Below are 22,040 nucleotides of genomic sequence, written 5' to 3'. Positions count from 1 at the left end.
TGGGGAGGCGGACCTTCCGCCGGGAGCTCCCGCGGCGGTGCAGCTCCAAGGGAGGGGGGCGACCGGCGGCGACATGATTAAGAAGTTTGACAAGAAGGACGAGGAGTCCGGTACGGGGCTGGCGGCGGCGGGGAGGGAGCCGGGGGCGGGCTCGGGGGGGGGCATGGCGGTGCGGCCCTGAGGGGAGGGATCGTTTGGCGCTCAGCGTGTGCTGCGGCCTGTAGCAGCCGCTGAGGTGAGGGAAGGAGTAACGGCCGCTGAGGTGAGGGGGGGTAACGACCGTTGAGAAAGAAGGTTCCACCTGTTTTCCCCTGCCCTGGCCTCCCTTGGAGCCTCCCCTCGTCCTTTCAGGATGGTCCGCGGGCTGCAGGGCCCGCCCCGGGCCCTTGAGGCCACGCTCGGAGGGCTCCGGTTCCCCGCAAGCCTGTGGGCTGCAGCTGGTAGCCTTTTCCCGCCCTTGCTGTGTGGTGAGGAGGAGCGGTGCTTGCAGGGCTTGATCGGGGTCCGCTCCTTTGGCCGGTAGCGGGACAGCAGCCGTCCCCACACGCAAGACTTTGTGGTTTGGACTGTGTGTCAGGAGTGGTTGCGTCTTTGGGATGTGAGAACTGAAAATGAAAAATTACTGCTGGAGGAAGAGGGTCAGAAGCAGTAGCGAGGGTTTGGACGGATTTATGTGTCTGTAACGGTGGCTCCGAGAGGTGGTTTCGCTGTGTATGTGGATTAGAAGGCTGGTCTCTGTATGCTGCTGACAGAGAAGTGTCATTTCCAAGAAATTAACTACTCTCAGCGGCTGGATCTGGGCTGTTAAAAGGCTGAGAAGTTACAGTATGGTCTAGTATTAACGATTTTGTGATATGCAGCAGCCAGGCTCTTTTTGTTTGCTGAGTAGCCTGTTTTAGTGGTGCATTGATCGATATACTTCTATTTCAGATCCTGATACTTAGCTCTGTCCTGATGTCTTCAGTGCTCTGTGCCTGAAGGAATAAAAATAGGAAAAAAAACAAGTAAATAGTTTTATGTAAAGAGAGTATTAAGACAAATTTCCTTTCTTCTTTCTCACTTTCCAGCTATGTTGCAAGTACTCCACTGCTTTTTTTTTTTTCTGTAATTCTGAATATACAACTTAAGAAAGGGAATTCAAAGTTGTTGATGGAGAACATCAGTTATTCCAAGAGGAATGTCACGGTAGCATTGAGGTGTTTTTATAAAGTTTAGGGGCTGTTCCTGCATGTTCAGTTCTGTTGGGTTTTGTGAAGAATGCATTTCCCTAATTTTGAGGTCTTTTTTGTTCCTCAGGTAGTGGCTCTAATCCTTTCCAGCATTTGGAGAAGAGTGCTGTACTTCAGGAGGTATGAATCATCATAGTCTAATACTGTTTAACTCTATTTTTTTTCCTTCAGGAAGCGTTAGCAGCTTAAGGGAGTTTTACAGTGCAACTCTTGGAAAATGTGAATGGCTAAATTCGTATAGTTAGTTTAAAATCACAGGATATGTAAATTAAGTGCATATCAAGTTACTCTGAGGGGTTTATGGTAATTAGATTAGATGTGGCTTCTGCCTTCCGTGTGGACATGCAGGATCTCAGTGTGCTCTTTCTGAAGAGGTGGTCTGCCTGTTTTCCTGTGCTCGTTCGACGTACAGTGTAACAGGTTTTCCTGCTTCTCTTTGTGTACTCCGAGAATGATTGCAAATGATGAGGTGAACGTGTGGTTAAATAATGGGAAATTTTGGTGGGTGCAAAGAGCTATAAGTAAGAACTTAGTAATTGCAATTTTGTGTTCCTGCAGACTAGTGCTATGTAGTGTTTGGGCTACAGATGCTACAGAAAGAATTAAGTTGTTACACTTTTATTTTAAACTATTTTTGCTCGTTCCAGATGGTAAACCAAGTTATTGTCCTTTGTTCAGATTGCTGCCCATCCAGCAAACTAAACATGCATGAGCCGAATGACAGGAGTACACTCGTTGGGACACATTTTTAGAATGAAAAAAGTTATAAGCTGCTTAGTTGAAAACAAATTGCTTTACTTTTTTATGGTGAAAGAGAAATTATTATTGTTGGGTTACACTGTAATATGGTATTTATGCTGTGTGTTTGTAGGCACGTATCTTTAATGAGACCCCTATAAATCCACGAAGATGCCTGCACATCCTTACCAAGATCCTTTACTTGCTGAACCAGGTAACTGTTATCATCTCTTCCCAGCCAGAATGAATGTTCCTGAGGCTAATTTCTGATAATTGTCCGTGTGAAAGTCTTATACCTCTTCCTGTCAGATTTGGGAAGTAGCTTTTGCAGACATCAGAAATGGAGTGGTTTTGCTGTAGTGTTATGCTATCCCTTCCAATTTTGCCACTAAGGCGAGTGAGGTATGTGTCATTGAAGCTTTTAAGACTTTTTTTTTTTTTTCTGCATGCCAAGTGAGAGCTGCTGGTTGGTCTGTGATCACCACAGCACTGTGCAATTCAAAAGCCACTTGTGTTTGCCCAGTTAAAGTAGGAATAAGTGAGGTGAGGTAAAAACATAGGCCAGGAAGTGGTGAAGTGGAAGATGTCTTCGTTTGGGGAGAAGTTGGAAGCGTCATAAGGAAGGAGATTTTCTTTAGGTATCCACACAGATCAGGTTTCTTGCACGTCAGGCAGTATTTAACATAGAGTTACAATCAATTGGGGGGGGTCCTATGCTCTTCAATCTTAATTGGCACCAGTCATCTTTAAGCAGATCCCTTCTAAGCAAGGGGATCCTTCTGGTTAACAAGCACGACACAAAAACAACTGCCAATACACTGTCAAAAGAGGGAACACAGGCTACTTGTCAAACTATTCTACCAGACATTATGTACCACTGTGAAGAGCATTTATATTGAAACCAAGTAGATAATAGGGGTAAACTTGGCATGTACTCCTCAGGAGACACACGGTGAGGGAGGGACTGTTTCTCGCACAAGAAAAAGTCTTCAGAGAAAAGATTCTTTGTGTCTGAGTAGGTATTGCAAGTGGGGACTGAAAGGTGGAGGTGGCTCGATAATGATGGTGTTTTTTCTCTCGCTGCTTTTATGCTATTTTCAGGGTGAACACTTTGGAACCACTGAAGCCACAGAAGCTTTTTTTGCAATGACCAGATTATTTCAATCTAATGATGTAAGTACCTACAACTTGCTGCTTCCCTGGTTTTGTCTGGATTTGCAGTAATGACAAAACAGTTGGATATTGGGATGTGGGAGGAGGGTGAGGCAAATACCTCAGAGGATAAGCTCTGCATGCAAAGTACTTGCTGAAGGTAATTCATGGTTTGGAAACAAATGACTGAATAATAACATGGTTACTTCTGCAGGTTGGTTTTGGTGGTGTGTTGCTTGTTGTTTTTTTTTGAGTTGAATTACTGTTGTAAAGAATGTGAGTGATCACTTAATATGCAAATTGGTATATTAATATACAAATCGGGATAATTTTATGACTGTTTCTTACACTTGCAAATAACCCCCATCTGCTCAACTCAAAATAGAATTTAAAAGTTGCCTGTAGATCAAATACTGCTATTCCCTAGAACAACTTGCTCTACTGATGAATCAGCATGGAGTCGAGGGATGAGAACATCCTAAAAATGCTGGATTAAACTTTGGACTTTCCCCAATGTAAAGTCCTTCTCTGATCTCTTTTTCAAACAGTGTAAGAACTCGGGGAAGTGTCTCATTAATTTTTGTTAAAAACGAACTAGCACTTCAGGTTTTTAGAGATTTGGCTGAGGAAAGTTGCATGTGTAACTGTTTAAAGGTGGAATGAAAATTTTGAAGTACGGTGTTTGAGGCCTTTCTCGTATCCACATCTTAAAAAGTAGGTTGGTTTTTTTTTTAAGTGTAAATACATCATTTGCTGTCAAAGAACTAAAGTGCCAGTGCTCTTTGCATATTTCTATTTTTCTTTTACGGTAACAAATAGATGAGAGGAAGTTATTTTTAAAGCTTTTAACTGATAATTGGGAGGCTTCTGCATACAGACATGATGTATCACTTCTTTCATAATTAACATGTGGATTTATTTTTTGGTCTTACCATTTTATAAGATCTATATCTCTTATTCTTCTCCTGGTTTGTTTGATAACAGGGAGTAAGGCTGTTATCCAGTCTCCAAACATGGTTTTACTTGTGTGCTTGTAGCTTTGTATAGAAATGGGGAAAGAGGATGCCCTATTTAAAAGCTTATTTAATTTTTGAAGTTAATATTTAACTTCTAATTAACTTTTAAAACTTATAGGAAGTGTTTATTCATGATTGCTGTGGAGTTTAATGGTTTTCTGCAATACACTTTCACAGCAAACCCTTAGAAGAATGTGTTACCTTACTATCAAAGAGATGGCCAATATTTCTGAGGATGTCATCATTGTCACGAGCAGGTAATAGAACCTACAGAAAACACAATACTGGAGCTCTGAAATAAGTAGCTCCATCTTAATGTGTTTGTTTTAGCTGCTGTGGTTTTTTGTAATTATGCTAAAGGATACAGCAAGGGAAGACAAATTGTTCCATGATACAGAGTATGTGTCACCATATGAAGTGTTAATTTCTTCCTCCTGTGTTATTAGGCTTTTCTAAAAAAAGCAAGAGACTTGCCTGCAGTTTATCAGTCGGTTGCTGCTTGGTTTTCTTGGTTTTGTTTGGTTTCTTTAAATTCTTGGTGCTTGATGGTTTTGTGAAAGCTTAGGCTGTGATTTCTGTTTCACTTCGCTGTCAGAGCAGTTAGGGAAGAGCAGAGCAAAGCTCAGTTCAGTTCAACTGAATATCAATTTTTTTGGCTACAGAATAGACATTACAGTTGTTGCGAGGGCAAAAATTGGGTCTGTGGCTTGTACTAAGCAATTGTTTTATTTTATATTTTTTTAAAGCTGTTCAGCAAACTGAACTTCACTATTATCTAAACCAAAATTTTGTGTGTTACAATGAGCTCAGCCATTGTCCTTCTTAGTGTTGTTGTTAAGTAAACCAGGCCTATGGCAAAGCAATATTACAGACTATGCATTTTGTAATGTTCTGTATTTCCACAGAATCTGTTGTTAATAATTTTCAAACAGCTAATTATTAAGAGGTCGTTTCTAGCCAATACTAGAGCTTAGCAGTTATGTGGTAACAGCTGGAAGAACAGCTAAATGAGAGGAGGTGATTGTCACAAAAGAATCAAGACATCAAGACACTAAAGAAATGTTAACAGGGTGTCTTTTGATTATTTTAGTTTGACCAAAGACATGACAGGGAAGGAGGATGTATACCGAGGCCCGGCCATCAGAGCGCTCTGCAGGATCACCGATGTAAGTACAAATCACATCACTGTTGTGGGAGAGATGATGAGTGCATTTAAAATAGAAAAATGACTCTCGCAGGGTGTATTTTTATAGTAGTAATGGAACTGCTGCTTTAGGGAGGACTGCGCTGAAGCCCTCTGCAGATATCAGGAGCTCTGTGGAGCTGTAGCACTGTAAACATGGAGTTAGAAGACAGGAGCTTCGGAGCTCTGGTTTCTGATCTGAGATTGCTTTGCTGTAGACTTGGATCCCGTCACTGAACCTTCAGGACTGTGCAGCTGGTACTCCTTTCCCTTGCAGAACTATGCTTTTTCAGAATTAGCACAAGTTTTTTTCTGAGGGCCTTTTGAATGTGCTGTGTGTATATTTTTTGCCTTCTACTGCTTTTATGCTCTGCCTCCAAAGTATCAACACTTTTCTTTTTCCCTTTCACAGGGTACGATGTTACAAGCCATTGAGAGATACATGAAGCAAGCCATTGTGGACAAAGTCCCCAGTGTGTCTAGTTCTGCACTGGTGTCTTCCTTAGTAAGTAAAGCAGTAGATTCTTGTAAATCTGTGCATTGTGTTGTGGCTGGGAAGACTAGTCCGCTGCATTTATAACTCTGCCTGGCCTTTGTTTTTTTCTTTCTTCATATCCATTTCCTTTGAGATTACTTCATCTCCTCACAGAAAAAATAACCAAAAAATAGTAGTGGAGTTTCCTTCCTCTCAAGCAGACTGCCTTCACAAACTCCTTCCTTAACATTCTCCTGCTTTAGAGTACATCAGTTATAATAACTTTAAGTGCAAAACGCTCAGTCACCTCCTTATGCAGCTGGTGTAGAACATTAATTTCTCTGGGGAGTGGCCTTGTCTGGTTTGGAAAATGAAGCACACTGATAACTGTGAAAGTGCTTATCAGCTTGGTGAGAGTGAGTAGAAACAACCTGTTCTGTGCTGTAGAACTAACACTGATGACTCTGAAAGAGCGTGTGAGTTCTGTAACAGGCAATAAAAGCAGTCTGCCTTGTGCTCTGCAAAAAACAAATCCATGGAATTGCTGCTCTGATAAGACTGCAATTCAAGATTCTTTTTGCTGATATGCAGTAGGAGGGCAAGATGAAGAAGGTCACTGTTTTTCTGCTCCCTTGTTTATGAGAAAAAGCTGGGAAAGATCTTGTTAGATTAATATTTTTATTAAAGAGGAGAATAGTGAAAGCATGGTAGTCTGAGACTGCAATGTAAGAAAAAACCAGTGGTTTATGGGTGCATAGGATAAAGAGACTGGCTGCACTGGTAAATCGAGAAGGCGGAGCAGGAGACAAGAGGTCCAGCTGATGAGGTGGAGTAGAGCCTATGTTAGGGCCCTGAGGGTGCAAACAAAGTTGTATTAACACTGAGAGCTGAAGTCTTCCTGCTGGACCAACCATAGGCAGGTGAATTGTCCTAGTACTGTCTTCTGTCTTGTTTGAACATAAAAGTAACTCGGAGAGTTTTTGATTCTCTTTATTGAAACAAGTGCATCCATACAAACCATATATTTGAGAGTTATTCTTTGTTACCTGTAGTATGCAGCAAAGCCCCAGCTCGTCTCCAAGTCTGTAAACTTTAAAACTGAAAACAAGGCTCATGGTACTTCACTGTGCTTCTAATGTTAGTTTGTCTGCAGTCTCAATTTGTGGCTTCTTCCAGCATATGATGAAGATCAGTTATGACGTAGTCAAACGGTGGATCAACGAAGCTCAAGAAGCAGCTTCTAGTGACAACATCATGGTGCAGGTATGTTTGAGGGTGGTTGCCCCAGGAAACTCTACAGGGTTTTAATGGTACTCTGTGAGTTCTTAAGATAACCTTAGAAAAAGTAACTGGTTTTCCTTTTTCCCTTATTCTTTTAAAAACAAGAATTGTGACTTGAGGGAAACAACTGTTTCAAAAAATTACAAGTTTCTCCATGATCCCAGTGCAAGATCTGTAATTAAGAGCTGGCTCTTTAAGCGCAGTCCTCTGCCCTTTCCCTGCTAACCTTCGGATAGCTGGGATGCTGCTGACTGTTTCACAGTAGTTGCAGAAGGGCTTTGAATCTGAATTTTCAAAACACTTAAATTATCTCACTGACTGCCAGAACATCGGCATCTCATGTCTTGGCTTCAGAAAATTTGCCACGTGCTACAGGACCCATGTGCTACAGAGATTAGCCCAAATATCAGTAAGATATCCGTATTAGCAAAATCTTTGCACAAATGTTCCAAAGTTATGGAAATGAAAGTATTCTGTATGTTCAGTCAGCGTTACAGGCTAACGATCAGAAACAAGTCTGTAAAATCAGCTTTGTTCTTGCCCAGTTAGCAGCTTCATTACGTCTTACTGCGAATCAGTCTTACAGAAAAAAAACCCAAAACAACTTGGTAAGCGACTAGAAATGTTCCTTTTGTACTTTCACCATAAATGCCTTGAGAATTTTTGTAAGGTCAGCTGTCATTTAAAGGCCTTGGGATGTTGAGTGTACTAGAAATGCAAGCGTTATCGTGCAGTATAATTTAGTAAGCTGAAGCCTTTGCAGTTCTGACACAATGGGGAGAAAAGGGAGTAAACTAACTTTGTAGATCTTTTGATCTTCACAAATATGTTGAGGCTCTCTTCTGGTGGACAGGAAGGGGAAGGAAATATTGCAGATCTTTGTAACTTGTCAGGAAACTCAGCTCGTTTGAGGTTAGAAGGTATTTCTGCTAGGAAGCAGCGGTTATTAGCCCTCTTATGTCTTACATCCTGGCTTTCCCAACTGCAGTGTGTATTCAATACCTGCACATCTCTGTTTCTGATTTCCTAGTATCATGCTTTGGGGCTGCTCTATCACCTTAGAAAAAATGATCGCCTTGCGGTTTCCAAGATGCTGAATAAATTCACTAAATCTGGACTGAAATCCCAGTTTGCCTACTGCATGCTGATCCGAATTGCAAGCAAACTCTTGAAGGAAACTGAAGAGGGGTAAGAGGCAGCATGTGAATTACAAAAACTAATTATAGTTTGAGGTAAATGGTAGCTAGGAAATTTGCGTTTTTTAAAGTTTGTGGAAATCTACACACAGAACTGCAGTGTTAAAAATAAAAAGCAGGTAGAAGCAGAATGCTAGACTGAACTGAGTGGTGGTACGTGTGGCAGAGTTTGGATTTTTGTTTTGGCACCACACCACCAAAATTTCGCTGAGAGTAGGATTAAAACTGCAAAATAATCTCTGGAGATGTTTTATACTTTGTCTAGCGAGATGCATTCCAAACGCAATAAGGATCTACCTATATTGTGGGGATATAAACCACAGGATCTCTCCTGATCTCTCATACCAGCAGAGGAGGGTATAGTTATCTGAGAAAATCAGCTCCTGATAAAATTCTCTTATCAAATGGGGATTTTTGTGATACGTGATTAATAGTAATGTATTTATTTCTAGAATGCAGCATTTCTAGCTTGAAGAAGATAATGTAAAGATGAATAGAATAATAATAAATAGCAAATTTAGAGCTCAGGTATGAGTCGAGCGATATGGTGGTGTAGGAAACCTGAAAGCTGGTACATTAGCTGTGCTTTCTGTCCAGTTCTCAGAAGTGTCCTGTTAGTGGTTTGTATGTAATTCAGCATCACGCTGTGAAATGTTTTCTGTTTGTAGCCATGAAAGTCCACTCTTTGACTTCATTGAGAGCTGTCTGCGGAATAAGCATGAAATGGTTATTTACGAAGCTGCTTCTGCAATCATCCATCTCCCAAACTGCACAGCCCGGGAGCTGGCGCCGGCTGTTTCAGGTTGGTCACAGAGTCCTTTGTACCACCAATGCAGCTGAAAAAAAGGGTGGTAAAGCACATCAAAGACAGTACAGTATAACTAAAATACTGGGCTCAAAATCTGAATTTTCTGATTGTTCCCAGGTTAGGGGTTTTTTGGATCCCTTTCTGGATTCCAAGCACATTGATCCCTTTTCCTCATTTCATCCAGAGCTTTAGAGAATGGGCTCTAGAGGTGACACGGGGCGATTCTTGCCTTCTTCCAGCTGCAGGAAGTTGGGGTGGGAGGGAAGGTAGAGGAGCACAGATGTGCCACAGGCGACTACACAAACCACCTATTATTGATATAAGATGAAAAATGGGAGGTTATTTTTAACTTGCTTGTGGAGCGAGTGATAAATTATGGATGGAGCTGCATGAATATTTAGCAGCACGTAGCTGAAATGGGATACATTAGACTTTCCTCTCTATTCCGTTTCTTTGAAAAAGACCGTATCTGGTTTTCTGTGGTGAATTCAGACTAAACTATTTGCACCTCTCAATATCAAAGTGCTGGCACAAGGCAATTTCCCTTTCCTCACCTGGAAGGCTCTCGCCTTCTGCTCCCCAGACATTACAGGGGCCTGGAATTGCAGTACTGGGAGCCGGGTTTTGTTAAACAGTGTCTACTCTGTAATGTTTTGTTGTGAGTTACTTCTTTTGATTTTTTTTTTTTTTTTTAAATTTTTTCAGTGCTGCAGCTCTTCTGTAGTTCTCCCAAACCTGTCTTGAGATATGCAGCTGTACGGACCCTTAATAAAGTGAGTGTTTCCAAAACCCTCTAAACAAGCATAAATATTTGAGCTTCAGAGGAGGCCAGACTTCAGTGCCTAATGCTGTGTTACCTAAAGTAGAGCGACTGCTCTGGTGATTACTGTATTTGGAAATACTCCATGCTGGAGAATTACCTTTTCCATGCCAGATCTCACGGTGTGACAGAAATCTTTTCTACACTCAAGCTATTTTTGTTCATTTCTGGATCACAGGGCTATACCAAGCTGTGATTGGATAACTTGTGAGCTTTCAGCTGTAAGGAAGCAGAGTTCCAGATGTTTAATACTACAAAAAGTGTGAATAGGACGTGTGTGAAGGAGATAACATTCTGATTTCAAAGCTGCACACCGCAACGGAAGCAGTTTGTGACTGTCAAACCCATGAGCTGTAACTTACAGTTCATTTGAAACGCTGAAACAAAAGAACCTGAGCTTTGATGGCATCTTGCCAGCAGTCATATGATGTAGGTTTAGTTGCAATCCTTACAGAACAGAGCGGTAATTAGAAAAAATACAAATAAAAAATGGATTTAATTCTTGCCCCATTGAAAACTTTGAGTTGTAGGATGTTATTACCCCCCTGTATAATTTTGGAATCGTTTCCTTTACAGGTGGCCATGAAGCATCCATCTGCAGTCACCGCCTGCAACCTGGACCTGGAAAACCTCATCACTGACTCCAACCGCAGTATCGCTACCCTCGCCATCACCACGCTGCTGAAGACAGGCAGTGAGAGCAGTGTAGACAGGCTCATGAAACAGATCTCTTCCTTCGTGTCAGAAATATCAGATGAGTTTAAGGTGTGGCATTGGAGGCCTCTGCTCTTTCCAGCTGCAGGTTTTTCTCCCATTCTTGTTTTTATGAAGCTTTTCCCATTTGTTAATACTTCAGTGAGTTAGTCGGATAGAGCAAAGCCAGCTTGAAATTCCAAAGGTGTAGTCCTCTGCTTTCCAACTTAGACTCTGTCATTTCCTCCCATCACTCCAAGAAAGGATAAATGTCGTTTGTGGATTCCTGGCTCCTGTGCAGTGTCCTGCAAAACCTTGTACTGCCTTCTGGTTGCCTCTTTGGAGAGGAAGAGGGATTTTAACTCTTCTGATCAATTTGATACACAGTTAGGAAACAGTGTGAGCTGTAAATTTCTACCTAGTTTGTCAAATTTAATTGCTATGAACTGGGGTAATAACTTGGTTAAGGATGGTAGTTCACTTGTAGCTGTCCCTTTTACACCATGGAGTTACCTTGAGGAGCATAGCATGTCTCTACAAAGTCAATGTCCACTAGTGTACAGCGGTCTTAAGTTCTTGATTTTATGAGAAAAGGAAATAAGTATTAGGCAAGTTTAAAACTGCAAAGAGTTTTAATGACAAAATGCAACAAGTTAAGGTAGGCTTAGGTGAGGATCATCACTGGGCAGAAGGAGGGAGGGGAGGCCTTTGAATTAACGTAGTCTGTCCTAAATACAATCCCTCTAGCAGAGCCAGGTCTTGCAGCGTGCTAGCCCAGGGTTGTTAACACACTCACGCTGACAGTGCACTGCCTGGTTTTATCCTTCTACAGGAATTTAATCTACCAAGGTGACAACTTGAGATAGTGAGAAGCCTGTGTTTTTCATAGAAAAATAAATGCACATGACTAACATCCTTCTCTGTCATTTTGCAGGTAGTGGTAGTACAGGCTATCAGTGCTTTGTGCCAGAAGTACCCGCGGAAGCACAGCGTCATGATGACCTTCCTCTCCAACATGCTCAGGGATGATGTATGTGTGAAACTTTCTTTGTGCAGTTATTGACAGGTAGCTCTGATGATAGGAAGGGTCTCTTCTGTCATCTGTCGGTGCGCAGCAGTGATGGGGCCTGACTGATGGCCAAGACCTTGTTTATCTCGTGGGTCAGACCTGTCTGAAATGTGCTTATGAATTAGAGCCGGTACATCAAAACCTGGGCTAAAGAGGTGCTCAGATGATGTGCCTGTATGGGTCAGGGGGGACTGGGAAGACCCTGTTTGGTCATGCAGCACTCCTTCTCTTTTCTTTTTATGTACAAATGCTTGTTTTTCCTCAATGGAAAGAATTAATTGAAGCGTGAGGGGAACTGAGCAGCGCTGCGGTCTGAGCTCTGCCTGCCAGGTCAGTGTCCTTGATTTCCCTTTCCCAGGGTGGCTTTGAGTACAAGCGAGCCATTGTGGACTGTATAATCAGCATCATCGAGGAGAATCCTGAGAGTAAGGAATCAGGCTTGGCTCACCTCTGCGAGTTCATTGAAGACTGCGAACACACTGTCCTAGCCACAAAGATCCTGCACCTCCTCGGGAAAGAGGGGCCGAGGACTCCGTCCCCGTCCAAGTACATCCGCTTCATATTCAACAGGGTGGTGCTGGAGAACGAGGCTGTGAGGGCCGGTAAGTTCAGCTCAAATGCTTGATGGTTTCATATCTGAGCTCTGCTAGAAATTTCAAGCCCAAAACTGAGTTTGGGGATGAGAGACGATGGTTGCTCCACAGGCACTGTGAAGAGCTAGATCTTTGTACATTAGCTATAATTTTTTTTATCCTGCAGTGTGTTTAAACTCCTCATATCATCTTAGCATCAGCCCTTGGTGGTCCTGCTTCACAGAACATAAGCAATATATTAGCTTCTAGTCCCTTCTTTGTATGTCTCCTAGAAGGCAGGAGGTAATACATGAGGAGGGGATGCTGCTAGTTCCCTATTTAACAGAATTGTCTGCTATAGTCTATCATCTCCATGGAAATCTCCCCCCACAAGACAAGGATTCTTCCTTGGAAGCATGTTGCAGACTGATAATTCCTTCCTGTGGAGCCTTTACAACAAACCCTTTAGGGTGTTCAGCCTATTTTCATGCTTGAGGCTTGAATTTGGAGGGATGTCAGCATCAGCTTGATCTCCTGCCTGTTAGAAGAGGAAGTACTACTGGGAGAGAGGAAGCAAAACAAGCTCACAAATATAGTATGATCCAGATTGCATTTGATTTTTGGTCACAGTTTCCTAATTGTGACCTAGGAGCACATGAAGAGCACCCCCCAGAGAGCGTACACTGTCTAGAAACTTTGTCATTGTGAAAACATGGATTCTTTTTTAACTGCCAAGGCCATAAGCTTGTACGTCCTTATAGAGCTTTTTCTTCTTTCTATACATGGAATTTCTTCAAGCTGATGCTGAGCTGAAATGAGATTAGTTTGGGCAGGCAGCTCTGAGTGGTTGCTGAGGGGTTTCAACTCCTTACAAAGTCACAGGGTGCAGTCTGGCCCTGGTTGCCACTGGACACTCCTCACCCTTGTGTGTGGAAAACAGATTTCTCTGGGGGTGTGAGCTACAGCTAATGGCAGAGGGGCTGATAACTGCAGTGAGCTGTGGAGCTTGAACTAACCTTATCTGATAGAGAGTTCTCTCAGAACAGAGTTGCAGGGCTGTTAAGCTGATCTTGTTCTGTTTTTCCCTGCCACAAAACTATTTCCGTTTGAGAATATAGAAGTAGTTTAGTCTTTCCATAACTAGAAGGTTTATGGTGTGGAAGTGAAACTGTGTAAATTGGAACTTCAGGACAATGGTACGCACAGTGCTTTGAATCTGACTGTGAGAATGTATTTGCCTGTCGCTTGAGCACCTCTGAGATCTTCCCATTTTCTTCTCTAGCTGCTGTAAGTGCGCTAGCAAAGTTTGGTGCCCAGAACGAGAATCTTCTTCCGAGCATCTTGGTGCTTTTGCAAAGGTGAGTGGGTATGGCTGGGCATGTGCTGAGTTTGTTGGTGACACTGGGTGGTCTGGCTCCACAGAAGCAAGGTCAGACTGGGTCAGAACTTGCACTGGGGTTGTCAGGTGAGGAGTTGGGAGATGGCTGGTTGTCTTCTGTCTTTCCTTCCTGGCTGGAGGGAGCGCAGCACTGCTGGAGATAAGCAAATGAAAGATGTGATTAATCATGAAAATGTCTAATGGTAATTGACAGTGTGGATTGCTAGCCAGCTGAACAGGAGCCAGCAGTGTGCCCAGGTGGCCAAGAAGGCCAATGGTATCCTGGCTTGTATCAGCAATAGCGTGGGCAGCAGGGACAGGGAAGGGATCTGACCCCTGTGCTTGGCACTGGTGAGGCCGCCCCTTGATGAGTGGGTTCAGTTTTGGGCCCCTGACTCCAAAAAGGCCATTGAATGACTCGAGCGTGTCCAGAGAAGGGCAACGGAGCTGGTGCAGGGTCTGGAGCACAGGTGTGATGGGGAGCGGCTGAGGGAACTGGGGGGGTTTAGTGTGGAGAAGAGGGGGCTGAGGGGAGACCTCATGGCCCTCTGCAACTCCCTGAAAGGAGGGTGCAGAGAGGGGGGATGAGTCTCCTGAGCCAAGGAACCAGCGCCAGGACAAGAGGGAATGGCCTCAAGCTGCGCCAGGGCAGGGTCAGACTGGCTCTTAGGAAGGATTTCTTTGCAGAAGGGGCTGTTGGGCGTTGGAATGGGCTGCCCAGGGCAGGGGGGGAGTCCCCATCCCTGGAGGGGTTGAAGAGTCGGGTTGACCCAGCGCTGAGGGATCTGGTGGAGTTGGGAACAGTGTGAGGTTAATGGTTGGACTGGAGGATCTTCAAGGTCTTTTCCAACCGAGATGATTCTATGATTCTGTAATCTGGTCTGAGAACATTCCTCAGTGGGTAATAAATCTGCAGTAGTTTAGTACTTCTTTTGCATCCCTTGAAGCAAGAAAATGTATTTCCATGTTACTCATAAATAGCTTCTGTGTACAGTTGAGTAGTGATCTCAGGTGTTACCACTTCACAGGTTCGTGTCTCTTGTTAAAACCATTCAGCCTCCTTAAATTGTCGGTACCATAAATACCATGTTCTTCATTTCTCTTGTCACTACGGTGTAAACCTGTGCCATGTCTGGCTTCTGTGGGGAGAAGAATAATTCAGATTATGAACTGCTTGAGCAGAAGGCAACCTCAATGTACGCGCAAGCGAATTACAACTGTGAGAAGTGACTTGAGCGATGTGGGGAGGGAGGGAAGTTGCCAGGAAGGAGAGGGACTCTCTCTATATAAACCACTTGCTATAGTTGAAAAACTCGAGCACACAGCCATTTTTTCAGGCTGAAATAGAAAGCACCCTTAACATGTTTATTTTTGTAATCTGTGTGTTTCTTCTGCTTTTGTTCTATTGTGGAAGAATGCTTTAAAAAAAAAAGGAAAGGTGCAACCATATGGTGCCTATTGGAATTACTAGCCATAAAATGCAGGTGTATATTTTATAATTTAGCAAGGGTGCATGGTGTTAGCAATTCACATACACACCTCCTTTAATCTTAGTTTTCTGATGTGACGCTTGCATATAAACTTCAATTACTGTGTTGTACGAACACCTTTTTTGCATAATTTGGAAATCTATTGAGGGAGCTCAGACTCTCATTGCAGTATCGAGTCCAATCTTTTTGGTGCTGTTTTTAGCACTGAGCTGGCTGACTGCTGTCCTCTTGTTCCCCAAAACAGATGCATGATGGACAGTGATGACGAAGTTCGGGACAGAGCAACGTTCTACTTGAACGTACTGCAGCAGAGACAGATAGCACTGAATGCTGCCTATATTTTTAACGGTCAGTAATAAAAAAGAAGCCTGAGCTGTTATTTCACATCCTGTGTTACGGGTGGGCTTTGCTGCCGTAAGAATAGTTTTCTGTAGTGTAACTTGAGGCAGAATAACTAGAAAGGACAGAACTGTGTGGTTTTTCTGGCCCAAGCCTGCAAATCTGCAAAGCACTTGTGCTAACTGAGAATGGCAGATTTAGCAAAATATGGGAAGAATTTTCTAGGAAGTGGAGCAGGAGTATGGGTTGGACTTTTTTTATCATTGCCTTTTCCTTCACTTGAGCAATTTTCTTAATCTTTCCTCCGCCTCCTCCATTATAAAATGAGGATGGCAATCTTGTTGCCAGAATGGGCTATAAAAATGTTTTATGGCTTGTAGTTGAAAGTTCATGCAAGCAGAATATTTAACATATTTAAGACTATTGCAAGAGGACTTTTCCTGAGTGGACTGCTTAGACTGCAGTACCTTCTGGAATGGCAACTTCCTGTGTCATCTTCAGAGCAGTTTTTTTATTCTATCCAGTATCTTGAAGTACTTAGCATGTGTGTTTTGTGTTTACTGAGAAATTTAAGTGCTTCTACCAGCTTTTTATTAGCCAAAGTCCAAACCATATCTATCTAGCTGATAGATTCCTCACTAGAGCTTTTCTCTGCAGTGTGAACCAACAGACAGACTACAGAGAAGAGCTGTTTAAATAATATTCCTGGTTTATATCTTGAGGGAGGTAATGAGACACAGATAAGTTTTTTTCAGACTCTGCCATCTTACTGCTTTTGGTGCAGTGGGCAAGCCAAAATTTGCACTGTTCGTTTGGGAAGCCTGTATCATAGTGCCTGGAGGCCTCTGGCAGTTGCTGCTATTAAAATTTTTTCTACCTGTGCTTCTGCTTTGCAGGGTTGACCGTCTCTGTTCCTGGGATGGAGAAAGCCCTGCACCAGTATACCCTGGAGCCTTCTGACAAACCTTTTGATATGAAAACAGTTCCACTGGCTACTGCACCAATCTTTGAACAGAAAGCAGGTAACACTCAGGCTTCATTTAAATAAGCTGTAGGTGCAGCTCTAAGCGTTCAGGTTGCCATAATGACACTTGATGTCTGTAAACTGGCTGCCATCCTCGTAGGGTCAGGCCAAGACTGGAGGTGGCTCAGCCCCACAGGTTACGGTGTCACTGGCTTTGCAGAAGCAAGCCTACCCAATCCTTCACAGATAAAGGAAGACAGCCTTCTTCCAAAGAAATATGGATTGGCAAGAATGTCATTATTTCTTTTGTTGATCTTGTTTCCAGAGAGGAGTTTGTACATAATCAGAATTTATTAGTTCATAAATATTTGAAAATAGTACATTCCAGAAGCGCTTAGTCACTTTACTGGCTTTCTTCCATGTTCTTGCGCAATTCTTGCATTTTGACTTTGTGCAACTTTTTAAGAAAAGGTTTGTTTTGATTTGGTTTGTTTTTCCCCTTGTTCTTCCAGCTCTTTTGCTGGCTATTCTGGACTAAAGTGTGGTTTCTTCATCATTACTCAAACATCTCTCCTCTTCTTTCCTTACAATCCAATACTGTCTTGCAGAAAAGATATTTTTGTGTGTGTGTGTGAGGAACCAGTCTGGCAATGGTTTGCAGCAGAATGTGTGAAACACTACAAGTTAAGGAATTTCTAGTGGAAATAGAACAACATTTGAAACTCCTGCATGGTGTAGTTGACAGCACAATATCTTTGCTTTTTTTCATCACAGAGATTGCCCTAGTGACCAGCAAGCCTGAGAAAGTTGCTCCTTCACGTCAGGACATATTTCAAGGTAGGAGAAGATCAGTGGGTCTCCAGCGCTTGAATTGTTGGGAGGATTGGCCACAGGTCTGTGGCCAATAAACAAGGCTGTCACTAAGTGTCTGTCATCTTTTTTTCCTTTCTGTGCAGAACAACTGGCAGCCATTCCAGAGTTTAAGAACTTGGGTCTGTTATTCAAGTCTTCAGAACCAGTGCAGCTCACAGAAGCGGAAACAGAGTATTTTGTTCGTTGTATTAAACATGTGTTCACAAATCACATCGTTTTCCAGGTGAGAGACGTTACACGCTTTTGCCAGGGTGCAATAGGAGTTGGGCCTTAATGATGCCTGGGTGTAGTGTAAGCAGTGTTGTTGCTCTGCCCTGGAGAGGACAGCTTCTCTGAAGGGATTTGCAAGGTTGAGTTAAGAGGGCGTGTGCCACTTGCCTCAACAGTCAAAAAAGGATGGGGGTTATGATCCCATCTGTTAAAGAATTCCAGTGAAATTGGAGGGAAAAGCTGTTCAGTGAGAACAGCAGGCTTGATCAAACGTGCAGGATGTATGCTGTGGACTACTGTAGCTGATTTGGGGGAAAATTCTTGATTAGAATTGTTTCTTCTATGTTCAAGTCCTTTTCAATTTCTTCTTTTGCAGTTTGATTGCACAAACACGTTAAATGATCAGCTGTTAGAGAGAGTCACTGTGCAGATGGAGCCGTCAGACGCTTACGACGTGATCTGTTGCATCCCAGCGCCCAGCCTGGCTTACAACCAGCCGGGCATGTGTTACACCCTTGTCCAGATTCCCCAGGATGACCCCACTGCAGGTATCTGCTGGGAGGGAGTAGTTCTGCACGACAAATCCCTCAAATGAAACTTTTGGAGAACACAGAATAAAATGTTTAGGGTGTGAGATTTGGCAAGCGCATACTGAGATTCTAGCACGGGTTTTTCCTCATGTGTGACATGCTGGTTTTTCTATAGAACCTGTGTTTGTGCAAAATAGTATATATGCTTTTTACAAAATAATACATGCAGTTTTAAAATAATGAGTGGTATTGGATGATTAAAAATGGGATGTTAAAGAAGATTGGAGAGCATGCAGGTAAGAGAGGAAACAGAATTTACTACCTTGAATCAGTGACAGGAGCACATTTGAAAACACTGGTGTTTGTTGGTAGTATTCAAGAACAACATCAGTAAAAGGAAAATGCAAATGGAAAAAAAAATTAGTAGTTTGGGCCTCTACATATTTGATGAGTGCAATTTTTCCTCTCTTTAGAGATTTAGAAACAGCTATGAAAGGTAGAAATAAGGGATATTCTTGGGCATAAAACTTCCCTTTCTTACTTCTATTATTCACACTTAAAAAGAAACTCCATTGGATTTGCAGTTGGTTTAAGATGACTCAGGTTGTCAGCAGGTGGATTTCTTGGTTATTGCTTTAATACCAGGAAAGATTAGAACTAGTCCAAATTCCCTGAACTGTGGTTTTGGATCGTAATCCACTTGTCAGAAACCCTTGCAGAGTTTCTCCTGGTAGCTAATGCTGAGTGAATCTCGCCGCAGCACTCTGCGAGTCAGTGAGCCTGTGCTTGTTACACTATGGCATACTCCCGAGATCCTCCTTTGGCCGCTGTCTTAAAGTCTGGAGGGAGATCTTATAAGAAGTTGCACAGTGCTCTGACCACGGCCACGTCTGTATCTTCTGGGGCAAAGCTAACGTACGTTCTTTCCGGTCTCTCTTCGGGAAGCGAGGGCTCAAGCAGAAGAAATTGCACCACTAACCTATACAGGCTTTTTCTTTCCTCCCTCAGTTGCTTGTACTTTCAGTTGCACAATGAAGTTCACTGTTCGAGACTGTGACCCAAACACAGGCGTGCCAGAAGAAGATGGCTATGACGATGAATATGTGGTAAGTTCAGGACTTGTTGTTTTTTTTTTTTTTCTTGTCACTGATTCTGAATACACATGGCCATTGGGCTGACAGTTTCCTTCCAGATCTGAAGCCAGTAGGAGAGAATGACAGGCCTGCCTGAAACTCCGTTTCCAAAATGCTGTAGTTGTAACTTAGATCCTTCCCCAAAACCTTTCTTCTGCCAAAAGTTAGCTTAGCTTTAGTGCTCTGTGGAGATAAGATTTGTGGGGACAGACAGGAAGGAAGGAAGAACTTCCAGTCTGTTTTCAGAACTGTGGCCCAATCTTTCCACCCCAAGCATTTGCACTTCTGTTTATTGTGTTTGTGTTCTCAATCACTGAAATACAAGTCAGATCTCAGGAAAGTGCCTGTCTTTTGGGCTTGGAGGAAGTAAAGGCTCCTTCTGGATTCTGAAAAATCTCTCCTCAGATGCCCAGTATGGGCTTAAAATGGCTTTAACTCACAAAGTGACTGCCCCATTTTCTGCGCTTCTTTGGTCTCACAGATGTTTTTGTGTAAATGTTTTTAAGTTTTACAGATGACCAGCATAAATACTGTTTTTCCTCTCTGCTTTTTAGATGCTATTGTGTGCTTCTGAAATTAAAGCCAGGCGTGCCAGAGTCGTCTTGGCAAAACGCTGCTGTCTCTCTTTGTCTGTCTTTTTCTTTCTAAGATGAGGATCATTTCTGTAACTGGCAGCTGAAAAATCTCCCTTGCTTTTCTGTCAGTTGGAAGATTTGGAGGTGACCGTGTCTGATCATATTCAGAAGGTTTTAAAGCCTAACTTCGCAGCTGCGTGGGAAGAAGTGGGAGATGACTTTGAGAAAGAAGAAACCTTTGCACTTAGTTCGATTAAAACCCTTGATGGTGAGATGATCTCTCCTCATTTATTGGTGACCCACATAGTAATCCTCATAAATCTGCCATGCTGAGGATATATTTAGTGTGGTAGGAGGAGAATTTGGTGCCTTCCGTCGTGGCATTATGTCCCAGCAGCAAGTTTTTGTGTTGCAATGTTGGGATTACCGTGAGCGGAAGGTTGGCAGTGCTCTTGCTTGAGGCTGGTTGAAGGTCAGGCTGCATTCCTGGGCTGTTAAAACAGCAGGATGGACGTGGCAAGTAGGTGTGTTGGTGGGGCTGCAATCAAGATAATGAATGAAAATGGTTAATGGGTGCTTAGAGAATGTCTTTAATTGCAAACTAGCTCTGACAGAAAGCCTGGCACCAACCTGGAGGTCATTTTCTTTTTCAATCTCTAATGCAGAAGCTGTCAATAACATCATCAAGTTCTTGGGCATGCAGCCTTGTGAGAGATCAGATAAAGTGCCAGAGAACAAAAATTCTCACACGCTCTACTTAGCTGGTAAGTATTCACACTACTGAACTCGATGTTTCCATGTCCCCACAGATTTTTACTAATGAAGGGAAATGGGTTAGGACCTTCTGCTCTTATTTCAGAAGTTTTTTTCTCTGTAGAAAGCTGAGGTGAACCAGCGAGTTGAATGCAGCTGGTGCTAACTTGGAACCCGCTGTCGTGGGTGTACTCTGACTAGGCTGTGTCTCTTGGAATTGAGGTATTTTATTTAAGGGAATAGTAGTGAATCTTCTGAATGAAGAACTTCCAGAGCAGACATGTAACAAAACTCCTTGCCTGAGGTTATCTCAGAAGGGGGTTCCTAGGACCATCTTGTTTTCAAGTTCCTATCACTAGAGACACATCCTGAATTGGCCCACAGTACCCACAAGTTCTTGTTTGGTGCCTGTGGTCCAAGCTTACAGTTTTGTGCAATCCCTGGCAGTGAAGTGCTCTACAAAACTTTGCTGCAGTTATTAAAACAAAACCGCCGTGAGCGTGACAGAAGAGTCAGATCTTAATTTATTTCAGAGGTAGAATTGGTAACCCCGGGTCTGTCTGTGTAGTGGTGTTGAAGTGGGACTGGAGGTGGCTTGACTTGGGCTCTGAATTACCTCCAGGAGCGCTGCTTCCAAGCCCGCTAGTAGAAGTGTAGGAGGATTATTCCTCCCTTAACGGCGAGGGCACAGCAGAATTACGGTATGTGTTGCCTTCTCAAACCAGAAGCGAGCTTCAGCTAGCCACTTTCTGGTTTCTACCTATTTAAATCAGCCTAGCCCTCCAGCAGGTCTGTTTCATTAGGACAGTATATGTTATCATCAGTCTTGACCTCAAGAGCTCAGGGGATTTTTGGGATTTGGGGGGTTTTTTTGTCATTTTCCCCCTCTCTGCAACTGGCCGTAGGCTGAATCTGTCTTGGACTCACGAAGTTGTTGGCTCCTGGGTTAGGCCTAGATCACTGAGCCACTCTTAAAGTAATCTCTGAACTGTTGCTTTGTCCCCAGGTGTATACAGAGGCGGCTGCGACGTGCTGGTGAGGTCCAGGCTTGCGCTGGGAGACGGGGTCACCATGCAGGTGACAGTTAGGAGCAAGGAAGAAACGCCCGTAGATGTCATCCTGGCTTCCGTAGGCTGAGTCTTACAGCACGTCGACTGTGGTGGAAACCTCCTCTGCAAGCACTGGTTGGGTATTTTACCAGATATCAAGCAGCCTGTCTGTCCTTCTGCATGTAGTTTTTATTCCTCAATTTGGTAAATATTTTGTATGATGTTACAGTAGTGGCAATAGTGACTGGCTGGTGCTGAGCCTTTCCCGTGTCCCTTCCCTCGTTGTCACTTACACATTCCCGTCTAACTTATTGCATCTCTGGCCACTTGCAGTAGAGCAGGGAAGATAAAAGATGCAGGTGGTAAGAAAATGGAATCAGACTTTTGTCAAAACTGATTTTTATTAACAGAAAATAAACACTGGTCCAAGTGGTGGAATTCATATGAATTACTGTTAATAAAATAGAAATTTTTTGTTCTAATTCTGTCTGCTTCAGTACAGAAAAAATAGCCC

At 43.0% G+C, this 22,040-nt stretch overlaps 1 protein-coding gene across 2 annotated transcripts; it reads left to right on the top strand.

The window, feature by feature from the left end:
- Window positions 1-5: 5 nt before the first annotated feature.
- COPG2 (COPI coat complex subunit gamma 2) lies at window positions 6-22,008 on the top strand. 2 transcript variants are annotated; one of them, XM_074869642.1, is made up of 24 exons: window positions 6-110; window positions 1,297-1,349; window positions 2,101-2,181; window positions 3,069-3,140; window positions 4,313-4,392; window positions 5,226-5,301; window positions 5,731-5,823; window positions 6,970-7,056; window positions 8,105-8,262; window positions 8,939-9,072; window positions 9,784-9,851; window positions 10,475-10,663; window positions 11,526-11,621; window positions 12,019-12,262; window positions 13,515-13,590; window positions 15,345-15,448; window positions 16,336-16,461; window positions 17,178-17,240; window positions 17,360-17,499; window positions 17,863-18,034; window positions 19,025-19,122; window positions 19,854-19,992; window positions 20,390-20,488; window positions 21,484-22,008. In XM_074869642.1, exons 1-24 carry the CDS (start codon window positions 74-76, stop codon window positions 21,612-21,614), a joined length of 2,616 nt encoding a protein of 871 aa, XP_074725743.1. In that variant the 5' UTR covers window positions 6-73; the 3' UTR covers window positions 21,615-22,008. The 2 variants fall into 2 exon arrangements, with proteins under 2 accessions (XP_074725743.1, XP_074725742.1); XM_074869641.1 differs by having other exon boundaries at window positions 19,004-19,122.
- The last annotated feature ends 32 nt before the right edge of the window (window positions 22,009-22,040 follow it).

Source organism: Strix uralensis, chromosome 5 (genome assembly GCF_047716275.1).
Source record: "Strix uralensis isolate ZFMK-TIS-50842 chromosome 5, bStrUra1, whole genome shotgun sequence".
In the NCBI taxonomy this organism is placed as follows: Eukaryota; Metazoa; Chordata; class Aves; order Strigiformes; family Strigidae; genus Strix; species Strix uralensis.
The sequence above is the reverse complement of the archived record's forward strand: the minus strand, read 5'-3'. Positions and strand labels throughout refer to the sequence as shown.